The following is a 13306-nucleotide window of genomic DNA, read 5'->3' as shown; positions in this document are numbered from 1 at the left end:
AACACGAAGGCTAGACAGCTGCTTCTCTGTTACTCTCCACCTCTAGTTTCCATATTTTTTGCAATCATTGTTCACATCATCTGTTTAATGCATTCATTGAGTTCAGTACTTTTACAGTGATTTTAATTTATTTTCCCTTCATCACTTACTTATTCTGAAAAACTCTCAGCTGGTATTCTGCTTCCTGTCTTGCATGCTTACCCTCATGATCGTCCTAAACACAGTTTGTCCCTGATACCTCCCTACTGGAAGCTGGTCAGTAGCCTCACATTGCCTTCAATTTTAAGTTCAAGTTCTGCATTAGGCACTGTGTATGTAACTTTCCATTATGCAGCCCTTAATCTCCACTTTGCTCATCATTCTTCCCATCATATCCTATAATGTACCCACATTGAGTTTCTTGAGATTCTTTTGATGGGCTGTGTACTTTCACCCCCACAAAGCACCCCTTTAAAAAAACTCTCTCGGGCTTCCCTGGTGGCACAGTGGTTAAGAATCTGCCTGCCAATGAAGGGGACACGGGTTTGAGCCCTGGTCCAGGAAGATCCCACAAGCCCGTGCACCACAATTACTGATCCTGTGCTCTAGAGCCCGCGAGGCATAACTACTGAAGCCCGTGCGCCTAGAGCCCGTGCTCCGCAACAAGAGAAGCCACCACAATGAGAAGCCCGCACACGGCAACAGAGAAGCACCTGCTCACCACAATTAGAGAAAGCCCGTGCATAGCAACAAAGACTGAACACAGCAAAAAATAATAAATAAATAAATTTATTTTAAAAATAAATAAATAAATAAACTCTCTCCACCACCAATGCCCTTAGGTCTACTACCACTTTTGACCTCCAGGTTTTGTTTGCCTGGGTAACTCTGACTCATTCTTCAAGACTCAGCTCCGAAGTCTATATTTCCTGATCTCTTCCCTGCCACATCATGGGCTAAACTAGGATCTTCTCCATATTCCCAACTTTCACCTTACACAGATGTCTATCATAGCATTTAATTCACATCTCTAGCCCCCCACTAGATACATAACTATAAATATAAAAATGTAATTAAAGGAAGTGCCCCCCAAATGATTAATGTTTGCTATAAATTAATGATTTATACATATTGCCAGGGCCTATCACAGGGCTGCTATATAATAAGTGCCTGGTATATATTTTGCAGTATCTATAAACAAGTAAAAAAATACAGTTAAACTTTCCAGCTATGATGAAAGCAGAAAGGAAATACAAACACTATTACTCTAACTCTCTCATTTTTTACAGGAATTACAACTGTGCTAACAATGACCACTATCAATACCCACCTCCGGGAAACTCTCCCTAAAATCCCTTATGTGAAGGCCATTGACATGTACCTGATGGGGTGCTTTGTCTTTGTTTTCATGGCCCTTCTGGAATATGCTTTGGTCAACTACATCTTTTTTGGGAGGGGACCTCAACGCCAAAAGAAAGCAGCTGAAAAGGCTGCCAGTGCCAACAATGAGAAGATGCGTCTGGATGTCAACAAGGTAAGTTCAAAGGGCAAAGCCCTCCTTGCTTCTTAAACTCATAGAAGAATGCCTGCAATATAGGTTCATGGCCTTGTTAACAAATGAGAAAACCAAAGCCCAGGGAAGAGATAATTAGTGATGGAGGCACAATTAGGGCCCAAATTTATGGTACAACATTTACATGCCCTTTACCTTAACACTAGGGTGGCCCAAACCATAGTCATCTGAGAACCACCTTTGTGACTTATTCCATATATGAGTATAATATGTACTATTATTTACTTTATGTTTATTTAAATTTACTCACTTTATTTAAATTTATTTTAAAAAAGGAAATTTCATATCACTTAAATCAGTATTACTTGCTGGAAGATAATCTTAAGTATAAATAAAAATGGAACTGTGTTATTAAATTCTAGGTTATACTAGATAAAGGCTCTAGGCCTGAGCTCTGCATTCTCATTGATTTAAAAAGGAAATAAGCATGTACAGACATGTGCTAAAGACCCACCAGCAACAAACTGAGACTGTGTTCTTGAAGTCATCAGATGGATAGAAAAAGAAGTGGAAGGGAAAAAAAGAATAACTTACTTTTTAAGTGACAGATAATTACTTAATGCCTTGCACATGTACTACTTAAAATCCTTGAAGCATTTGAGTACAGGAGGCTACCATGTTGCTTAAGTCAGGCATAGCCAAAGAAAAATTCCTACACAGTTGTAAATCTAATTTATTCTTGAAAGCAATGGTTCTCAACTTTGGGTGCTCAATTAAATGACTAGGAAAGCATTAAAAAATACTGAAGCCTGGGTTTCATCCCCAGAAGTTCTGATTTGATTGTTCCTGGGGTATGCCTGGGCATCATAATTTTTTTTAATTCTCCAAATATTATTCTTATTTGCATTCAAGATTTAGAATCTCAATTTTGAGGCTTTCGACAATAGTTCCAATAGATCTAGCCATCTTTACTCCCAAAATGTGACTTCACCTGGCTTCCTGTTATATAACTTTCGGCACTGAACAGAATATTTACATATGCATTTTCCCATAGTGCAAATTTAGGCGCTTCAAAATAGACAAAAAAAACAAGGACTTATTTTACTATCTGCCATAAATAGCGTTTATAAAGTAGTGCATGATGTTGGATTTGGTAAATAGTTCATAGTGATGGAACTAAGAAAATAGTAATACTTTTAAGCTATCTGGGATTGTTAACCATCCAATAATTATTGCATTTACATTTTAATATTTCTAACTTCAATTTAATTCCAAGGGTGGCACACCATAAATAATCCCTGCCATTGAGTTTTATTTGGCGCAAACCCAATGAAAGCTTCTGACTCACTGATATTTTCCATATATCCATAGGTCTGATATTCGATTTTGGACTATTCTCTAATCAAAAGCACTCCTTCCCAGGAGATGATATTCATAATGATGCAAATTTTAAGTATGGCCCTTATAAGCCAGTGAACCACAGGGTCTAGGAAGTTGTCAATCTCTTTTCAGTGCTCCGGGTTTCATTTATTGGAATCTGTTAATAGATTCCAAGGTAGCATTATGACTCTCTCGGGCTGTCAAATAGAGAATGCTTTTTAAACCCATTTTACAATTTTCCTGATAGAGTACCTTTAGTAAAGAAAATGAACAAATAAAACAATCTCCTAGGACAGCAGTTTGAAATGAGTCTCAATAAATTGCCTAAAGCAAAGCTGGCTTAACATCTGATCTCTCTTCACTTTCACCTACCCTATTTTTTCATACCAATTTGCATTTACATAATAAATTTAAGTACCAGAGAGTGGCAGGTTTGTAGCAGACTGAACCTGGAGAGCTTCAGGTAGTTTTAAACTCAATGTACTGAGATGGAGGTAGGGAATGGTTCACTGGGCAGGTACCCCATAGTGATGCAAAACCCATGCATCCTCTTGGCTGAAGTTGGATCCACAATTCAGAGCATAGAATGAGAGAATAAAAAAGATACCAGAATTCTTCTAGTACAGTGGTTCTCAAATCCCGCCCCCGTCAGAGGATCATTGACAATGTCTGTAGATGTTTTGGATTATCAAAACCAGGAGGAGGGGATTGCCACTGGTATCTAGTGGGTAGAGGCCAGCCGTGCTGCTAAACATCCTACAGTGCATTGGACGGCCTCCCCATAACAATTATCCAGCCCAAAACGTCAGTACTGCTGAGGTTAAAAAACTATGCTAGTCCAATCCTCCGGCTTCAAACTTGAGAAAAATGTAAGATACGTGTCCTATTCTTAAAACTCTTTAGCACAAGTGGAGTCTCTTCTTTCTTTGATCAGTGTGCAATAACATCATGGTATCAGGAGTTATCATTTAGCACAGTAATTCTGAACAGATATTTTAGAGTCAGTCAGGTTTGATATTTACCCTCTATTTAGTAGTTGTGTGATAATAGGGGGGAAAAAAGTCTCTGTGACCCTTTAGTTTCCTCATCTGTAAAATGGAGTTAATTCCTCTCATAAGTTATGAAGTTATGATAAAATGTAGAAAATAGCATAGTCCCCAGTATATGATAAGCACTAGGTAAGTGATAAATATTAACAAAATATTATAAACGATAAACATTATTACTTTTCAAAATAAAATTTACAGTCTCCAGACCTATTGGCGATACTTGCTTGTGCGTTCTGCATGCTCTAGTATGTAGGATGCAGTCCTATCCCTAAAAAAGTATTACCTACAGAGGAATGTTTCACTTTGGAAGTTTTAAAGTCAAAGCAACGAAATCATTTTTCAACAGGTATTCGCTGTAAAATCGATAGCAAGCCAACTATAAACTTTATCAATTATTTCTTAGGCCAGAATACTTAGAGCCATGTTGATTAGATTTTTTAAAGGTAGCCATCTAACATTCCAAGCTCCCTTTTTTTTTTTTTTTTTTAACACAGCATGAAGGGTTAGAGGAGACCCACAGAGGGCTCTGATTGCACAATGCTTTCTTTTGTGTCGGCATCATGAATAATGTCACTCTATTTCTTATCAAGAATGTTCCTTCTTTTTAACTGTAATTTTACAGTTTTTTTTTTTTTTAAAGATCAGGCACATATAATCAACTAAGTATTGTTGGATGCTCCGGAGCAATCAGTCACTAGGAGAGGGATTGACTTTTTCTGGTTCCATTGATGGTTTCCTAGAGACAGAAGCAGCATGTCATATGGTCTAAAGTGATTTTTAAACTCTTCTCTGTCCTGAGGGCAGGAGGGATGAAAATGGGAAGCCTAGCCAGGTGGGAGCCCACTGTCACTCAAAGGCATGCTTCCACATTTTTCTAATCTCTTCCCTGTATGAAGTTTCCTGTAAATTCTTATTTTAACAAGAGTTATCTGCAGCTCTTAAAACAATTCTTAGTCTGGTGTTTAACTGATGGAAAAACTAAGGCTCTGAAAGAAAGTTAACTATCCAAGGTTGCATAGCAAAGTTAACAAGATTTCTGAGATGATCTAGGTTTTCTAGTCGTTATTCCTCTGTGCAAGCAAGTGAAAAAATAATATAAAATTTAAAAGCTGATTCCAGATTAGTCTATATATTCAGTTCACATCACCTAAAAAAACCCGTCTGTCTACAGGAGTCCGTAGCTGACAAGCCTTGTTACTTTCACAGTTGTCTCCATGCGACAAATTAAGTTGTTAACTACTAAGATTTTTAAAAATAAACCTCAAAACAGTAAGAGTTCTACTGAATTTTTTCTTCAGTGTTTTCAGGAGTAGCTAAAAAACTACAGTCTCTTTTTCTAGTGTTAGGAAAGCTCTCCTGTTACACCTTGCATTCTTCTATTGTGTGTGTGTGTGTGTGTGTGTGTGTGTGTGTGTTTCCTTATAGGATTTTCTCTTGATCAATTTTCCCACTTTTCTTGTTCATGCCTTCAAGTTTTCAGCTCTCCCTTTTTTTCTTTTAAGCTTTATGTTGTTTTCTTGTTTATTTTTCTGCCAATAACTAGGTGTATATATATTTGAGACTTTAAGTTACTTCTGTCTTTTCACCACCCTGATTCTTGCATACCTGAAATGCCTCCAATATCCTTACTGTATCGAGAGACCCACAACCACCAGTTTTCCCAATAAAGCTGCACCGAAAAGATCTACTGGGGGGGTGGCATCCTTTATTCTGCATTCATGGGTGTTGGAGTCTCTGTGTTGTCTTTATCCATTACACCTAAATTTTTGGTTAAGCAGAGCACTAAGGTCTTTTAAATTTATTTATTTCTAGTGCTTGAAACTAGATTTTGTAAGTGATACATTAAAAAGAACTATTTAGAAGTTCTAGTCTCTGTTAGCATCGGTCTTTCTAGAGACCAGTAGCATTTATCTATAGCCAATTTACTTTAACCACCAATTCTAATCTAGTGGCATCAGTCGACTTAATTAGCACATTCTCTACTTTGTCTTCCAGATTTTTTATAAAGATATTAAACAAAATGGGACCCAATATCGATCCTTGTGGGACCCAACTGGAAACCTCTCCCCAACTAGACGGACTACCAATTACGATTTCTCTCTGTATACGGTTAGATAGCCAGTTTTTAATCCATTTATTTGTATTTCTGTTGGAGCCAATATGTTTAGCTGTTCCCTTTAAATTAATGTATGGCGTTTTTGCGGATAACCTATGGACTTGTATCCTGAGACGTGGGGATACGTTAAATGTTTTCATGAGACCATAATGGGGTTTTCCTGGGTTTGTTTTTTTTAAATGTAGTTATGATGAACCTAAGCTTCAGTGTTCCACTCATACATTATTGTTGTGCTAAAGAAAGAAAACAAGCGGATCGTATTTTGAGACTTCTTGTCATTTGTATTGAGAGTATAGAGTATCATTATATACTCTGGCATTTCTTAGTTTTCTTGTTGTGTTTCTTTGGGTTGGTGGAATAGGTGGAGAATTATACAGTCCTTCCGTAGGTTGGCTTAGAATTCAGGAACCTATATTTTCTGCCCTAGATCATTCACTTGTGTGTGAGAATGTTATGTTTGCATCAAGTCCTTGTTCCTTTATTGTTATTTATATTTTAGAAATAAGTATTATCTCAGCAGGCCCAGTTTGTTATAATGATAGATAAGAGGCAATAATTGAGATTGTTTCTTGACAATGCTCTTGACTTAAATGAACTCCGAAGAAAGCCCATTGGGGGCTAAAACTTAGAGTTCAGTTTCTGAATCCTCATGTGTTTACATTTCTTAATTGGCAAATTGTCATTCACATTACCCGCCAAACTGGAGGAGGAAGATGGTGATCGTCACCATTCCACATTATCATCTACTGCCTACCTCTCATTTGTTTTCGTTCTGTTTCTTGGTGAGGCAGTGAATGATATTGAACGCTGTGAATCTTTCCTATGAGGACTTGATGCCAGAGAAGCTGTCATTATTATACCTTGAAGTGTCATGTTCTACCTTAGTTTTGTGGCTCTGACCCCAAATTCCTTGATTCCTCATTGTTATTACCTTTGGGGTGGGAAACAGTTATGGTTAACCTCTTAAATTGCTAGTTGGGTTTACTATTTTAAGTTGTTCTTTTAACTTCATTACTTGTTGTATTATACGTAGCATGAGTCTGATAAATGATATTAGGTAGATTCCAGGAGAAGAGGTGTTTGAAATTTTGTTACTCACTATTTTAGTCCCAATCCCCTACTATGTCTGTTCTCTCAGGCTATCTCATTTGTGATGTTGCTGCGGTTCTTGTTTTTAACTGAAGCCACTATTGTTGAAATGGAAGTAGACTGATTTGATTGGGCAGTATTCTGGGTAGAATGCTAATCATTTAGAAGAAAATATGTCTGACAGTTGGAGTTCGGGTTTATGATGAAAATGGTTGAAAAATAATGTATTTTCCAAAATCAAAATCAGAGTATACTGCATGATTGGTCTATGACTGGGTAAAAGTTACATGAAAATTCAGGAAAATCCTCAGATTATGAGAATATTTGAAAGAAAATTTGCCTCTGTTGTTCTTGTCAGCCGACGGATTGAAAGTTAATGATACTCTCCGATGCCATGATTTGGACCCTCATTTGTCAAGAACTCTTTCTCTCTATTTCATAAAACATTATGTTAAAGAGAATGATTTACATTGAAATATGAATCTTAATGTCATCTGCCTTTATACTTTTCTTTGTTGGGTGTGTCTTTACTCTGTCTTTTTAATTCTCTTTTAAGTTCGTATTTAGAGTATGAAATAAGGGCCAATATTCAAAAGTTTGAATGATGAGCTGTTAAACCTGTAACCTGCAAAAGCATTGAAATGTATTTGACAATCCTCAGAGGCAATGGAATGCACTGGGATGATGGTAGCTGTTAGAATCAGACTGAACTGGGTTCACCTTCAGGCATGGTCTTCTATGAGCTGTGTAACATTACACATGTTTAACTTTTCCATCCTTCAAGTTCCTCAGCTGAAAACTGAAACAATAAAATTTTGCTTCATGGAGCTACTGAGAGGATTAAATGAGATAATTTGTTAAGGGCCTTATACAGTACCAGACATAGAGCACTCCATAAAGTGTTGCTATTATTCTGGAGATGGTAGCAGTGTGTATCTTTCTCAATTTTTCTTTTTTTATCTCTATTACTGTTTTATGATTGTAAAACTAATTCATGGTCAGTCTTTTAAACAAAATGTGCAAAGGCAATGAAAACCACCTGTACTCCACACCCAGATATAATCATTGTTAGCATTGTCCTTTTTTCACACTTAATGACATACTTTTATACAAATAATTATGCTCTACTATTGTGTGTATGCTATTTTCTACTTACCTTTTCTGTGTCTTTAAACATCAGTATAAGTATACATCATTTCTAATAACTACAAAATATTTTATTGAATGTATATACCATAATCTATATAACAAACACCTATTGTTAGACATTTACATTGTTTTAAGTGTTTTTTTGTTTTGTTTTGGTTTTTTTGCGGTACGCGGGCCTCTCACCGTTGTGGCCTCTCCTGTTGCGGAGCACAGGCTCCAGACACACAGGCTCAGTGGCCATGGCTCACGGGCCCAGCCGCTCCGCAGCATGTGGGATCTTCCCGGACCGGGGCACGAACCCGTGTCCCCTGCATCGGCAGGTGGACTCGCAACCACTGCGCCACCAGGGAAGCCCCTCTAAGTGGTTTTTGATTGTAAACAACTAAAATAAGTACCCCATTGCTGACATGTTTACACACCATTGATTCCTAATATATTTCTTAAAGTGAAATTTCTGAGTCAAAAAGTATATGCTTTAAAATGGTGATACATATTGCCAAATTGTTCCCTAGAAAAGTTCTACTATAGTTTACGTACCTACTATGAGAGTGTGGCAGTATACACACACACATACACACACACACACAGACACACACATACATATCACCCATCCCTTAAAATGATGAAGAAACAGAAAACTGATGTCTAACTGCTTTCTGTTGTGAAAAGTGTTAGAGAAATGGAGATATAAGAATCCAAAAACCCAGGTGCAGTTTTTCTCTTCTCTGTCCAAAAGCCGTAAAGGATAAAATGGCAATGGAAAAGCAAACCAAAAATAACACCCAACTAAAACTGAAGCTCTGCAGAGAGACAGAAATGCATAAGGAGGGCCAATGTTAGTGTAAGCAAAATCCAGAAGAATCTACCCAAGCTATATTTGAGCAAATAGGAAAACTCTATAGAAAGGTCTGCCTATAAATGAAGCATCTAAACAAAGAATCAGCATGGCAACTGTGCAGGAAAACTAGCAAATGACATTGTCTCTCCCTGCTCTCTTTCTCTCTCTCTCTCTCACTCGTTCGTAGGGAGAGAGAGAGGAACTCAGCACGCAAAAGACAGATAATGACCCGTTAATGGAAAAAATATTTCAGGATATATTAAAAACTTTCATTAAAAAAGTGTTTTTCTTGCAAAAATTGAAAGAGAATATGAAACAAAAGATCAAGGATGAACAATTTTCATAGACACTAATAACTGCATCTAAAATAGTTAAGAAAGAAAATCAATATGGCAAAAAAATCAAGGCAGTAACACAAAGTTCAGGCTGTAGAAAATCATGCCAAATACAGAAAAAAAGAGATGTACAGTTAAAAACCACTTAGAGAAAACATAATATACAGGATAGGTACAGCAGAGCAAACATGCAGAGCCATAATGTTGGTGAAGTATAGAATGGAACAAAAAGCAAATAGAAAAAAATATTTAAATCTGACATCAATAGCTAATTATAATAATGATAAATACTTCTTGAATGCCATGTATATGCTTAAACACTCTATATATATTATCTCATAACATTAGTCATTATTACCCTGTGTTGTAGCAGTTATAATTTTATAAATGATGAACAGAGACCCAGAACGTGTAATTAATTTTCTTAAGGTTGAACAGCTAAAAAAATGGTTGAACAGAAAATATGACTAGAGGATACACTCTAACTACTCTGCTGTACATTGTGTGTTTATACATACCTGTAATGAAATTAATCAGTAAGCCAAAAGGATATACTGGGTTCTAAGATTAAAATTATATAATACCATTGCCACCTTATTATATTCTTCTAACATTATTAAACTTCCAGTCAGAAAAAGTGACCAACAGGTAAGGAAAAAAAAATCTCAAACTACTCCACGGCAATATTAAATTTTATAAGACAATGGAAAAATATTACAGGGTTCTGAGGGGGAAAAATATAACCTAAGAATATTATTGATATTATTTTAATGCAAAAGAAAGACAATCTATCCTCAATATGTAAAGTCTAAGGGAACATAGCATCCATGCGTCCTTATTCAAAGAAAAATATTATAGCTTAGTCTAAAGAAAAATCTAGCCCCCAACAAAAGAGAGTCAAAGTAAGAACTTAAGAACAGAAAAAGTCAGTATATGCTAGCATGTAGAGCTAAAGATGACAGGTAGAACTAAAACTATACAACTCCATAAATTAAAGTTGTAGAATAAAATATAATTGAAATATTTTTAAATATTAGATACTGAAGATATATAAAAATAAATCAGGATGGTATTGTTGATGAGGGAGAAGTATTTGTTTTCTCATTCACAGGAAGGACTCAATAATTACCTTTTATTCTTGAGTTTATGAATCAAGAATTTGAAGATTAAGGATATGTTTAAAATTAACATAGATAACTTCTATACAACTGTGTTTCTACTATAGACTTCCTTAAGGTCATTTGGGATGCTTGCTTAAAAAGTAGATTCCACCTGAGATGTAAATCAAAATCTTTAGTGGAAGAGATCAGCTTTCTCAGATCTTTATGGTATTACACTAAAGCATGAAAATCTGAGTCATTATGGTAGAAGAAGAACTGACAATTCATCTTATAAAAATCTCAGAGAAGAAGGTGGAAATAAACTAAAGAGAGATGCAGAGCAGCATTATTTACAATAGCCAAGATATGAAATCAACCTAAGTGCCCATCAATAGGCAAATAGATAAAAAGATGTAGTGTATATATACAGTGGAATGTTACTCCTCCATAAAAACTGAAATATTGCCATTTGTGACAATACGGATGGACCTAGAATGCATTATGCTAAGTAAAACAAGTCAGAGAAAGACAAATACTGTATGATCTCACTTGTGGAATCCACAAAACTAAACAAAACAATATGAAAACAGACCCATAGATACAGAGAATAAACAGCTGTTTGTCAAAGGGAGAGGGGTGCCCATACCCCATGGGCAGTACAGATGAAGAGTATTAAGAGGTACAGACTTTCAGTTACATAATAAATAGTTATGGGGATATAGACAACATAAGGGATATGGTCAATGATATTGTAATAAACTTGTAGGAGGACAGATGGTTACTTGACTTAATGTGGTGATTATTTCATAATGCATACAAATGTCAAATCATTATGTAGTGTACCTGAAGCTAACAAAATATTATATGTCAACTATATTTCAGTAAAAAAAAGATTCAGATAATGCAGGTAAAGTTAGACATCAGAATAAGGATAAGGACAACTTAAAAGCAAATGTAGAACAGGAATTAAGATAATAGACTTAAGACCAAGGTTGTCTTAACTGTTTTAACTAGAACATATATCAACTCACATATCAAAAGAATAAGATTCTCAAATTAAATCAAGAACTAAACCCAATAAAATGCTATTTATTAGAAATACTTCTAAAGTAAAAGTATGGGAAAAATATTCTAAGTAAAGTCACAGACAAAAACAAATGAGGTAAATACAAATCCAAAGAAAATAGAAGATTGAATATTATTACTCTATAAGGATGAATTGAAGTTAAAAATTATTAAGACTGACAAATATAATTATAATGTAAAACAAAGATATAATGATTGGTTAATAATTCATACATAATTTATAAAACTAAAATTGAAATAGCATCTAAATGAACTTAAATGATTGGAAATAAAGAGAGAAAATGAAAGAAACATTAAGCAGTATATTTAATAAAGTTTATTCGTTGTATAAACTCATTTTTATACAACCATGTATCAAAGGTACAATAAAAATTAATTTGAAGAACATTTAGAAAATAATGGCAGCTTAAAATACTACATAATTAATCCTAAGGGATGTGGTTAAAATAGTTAACAGTCAGAAAGTTGTAGTTTCAAATACATCTCTAGCAAGTACTTTTAAAAGGTGAATATAATATTCAATTCAAGAAGTTAAAAAAAAGAGCAAACCAAACACCTAAAAGTAGAAGGAAGTAATTAAGACAAATTGTAAATTAACAAATTAGAAAATTAAAACAAAATAATTTACAAGTAAGTCAGTTATTTTTTAAAAATTTAAGTACAATAGGCAAATAATTGACCAAGGAAAAGCTTATTAAAGAAGCAAAGAGGGAGCCAATGTGGTAAACCACAATAGAAAATTTTAAAACATGACAATTACATAGAAAGGTGCAAATAAAAGAAAATTTTGCAGATATGTTAGAAAATGTGGTAAAATACATGACATCCTTAGAAATTCTAAATTAGCAAAACTGACCCTGGGAGAAAGAGAAAACAAAAACAGATTAATTACCAAAGATAAAACTAAGATAATTGACAGAAAAATTTAACTCCCACTGCAAAGGGTCAGCTGGCCTAGAAAGTTTCAGCAGTAAGTCCTGTCAAATTTTAAAAAGCAAGTACTGGGACTTCCCTGGTGGCTCAGTGTTTAAGAATCCACCTGCCAATGCAGGGGACACAGGTTCGATCCCTGGTCTGGGAAGATCCCACATGCCATGGAGCAGTTAAGCCCATGTGCCACAACTACTGAGCCTGTGCTCTAGAGCCCGTGAGCCAAAACTACTGAGCTCTCATGCCACAACTACTGAAGCTTTCACACCTAGAGCCTGTACTCCGCAACAAGATAAGCCACTGCAATGAGAAGCCCACGCACTGCAACGAAGAGTAGCCCCCGCTCGCTGCAACTAGAGAAAGCCTGTGCACAGCAACGAAGACCCAATGCAGCCAAAAAAATAAATAAAATGAATAATTTATTTTTTAAAAAAAGCAAATACTCCGTTGGTATTTAAACTCTAGCAGATCGTAGCAGAAAGAAAGAGGAACTTCCAAATGATTTAGAAAGTAATATAACATAAATAAGGTGCCAAAACCATATCTAAAAAAACACAAAGGTACGTAAAGGATGCTATGGATCCACTTCACTAATGAATATCAGTGGGGGAAAAAATAATCTTTAAATTAACTTATCACTTTGAATCCACAGAATACTCAAAGCAAACTACAACATAACCATATAGTATCATTTCAAAATAAAAATATAGTATTATTTACCATATTAATAAGTTGAAAAGGT

General features: G+C 35.3%; 1 protein-coding gene across 8 annotated transcripts in view; it reads left to right on the top strand.

The window, feature by feature from the left end:
* GABRB2 (gamma-aminobutyric acid type A receptor subunit beta2) overlaps positions 1-13306 on the top strand; it is a 556114-nt gene that overhangs the window by 501479 nt on the left and 41329 nt on the right. For 7 of the 8 annotated variants that reach the window (XM_079918416.1, XM_079918420.1, XM_079918417.1 and 4 more), the window contains 2 exons: positions 1269-1513; positions 5917-6030. In XM_079918416.1, coding sequence (XP_079774542.1) covers positions 1269-1513; positions 5917-6030 — 359 coding nt within the window. The remainder of the gene's footprint in view (positions 1-1268; positions 1514-5916; positions 6031-13306) is intronic. The other variant, XM_079918422.1, reaches the window with a different exon arrangement.

Source organism: Stenella coeruleoalba (genome assembly GCF_951394435.1).
Source record: "Stenella coeruleoalba genome assembly, chromosome: 3".
NCBI classification, from domain to species: Eukaryota; Metazoa; Chordata; class Mammalia; order Artiodactyla; family Delphinidae; genus Stenella; species Stenella coeruleoalba.
Note: the sequence above shows the minus strand (reverse complement) of the source record. Positions and strands in the feature narration are given on the sequence as shown.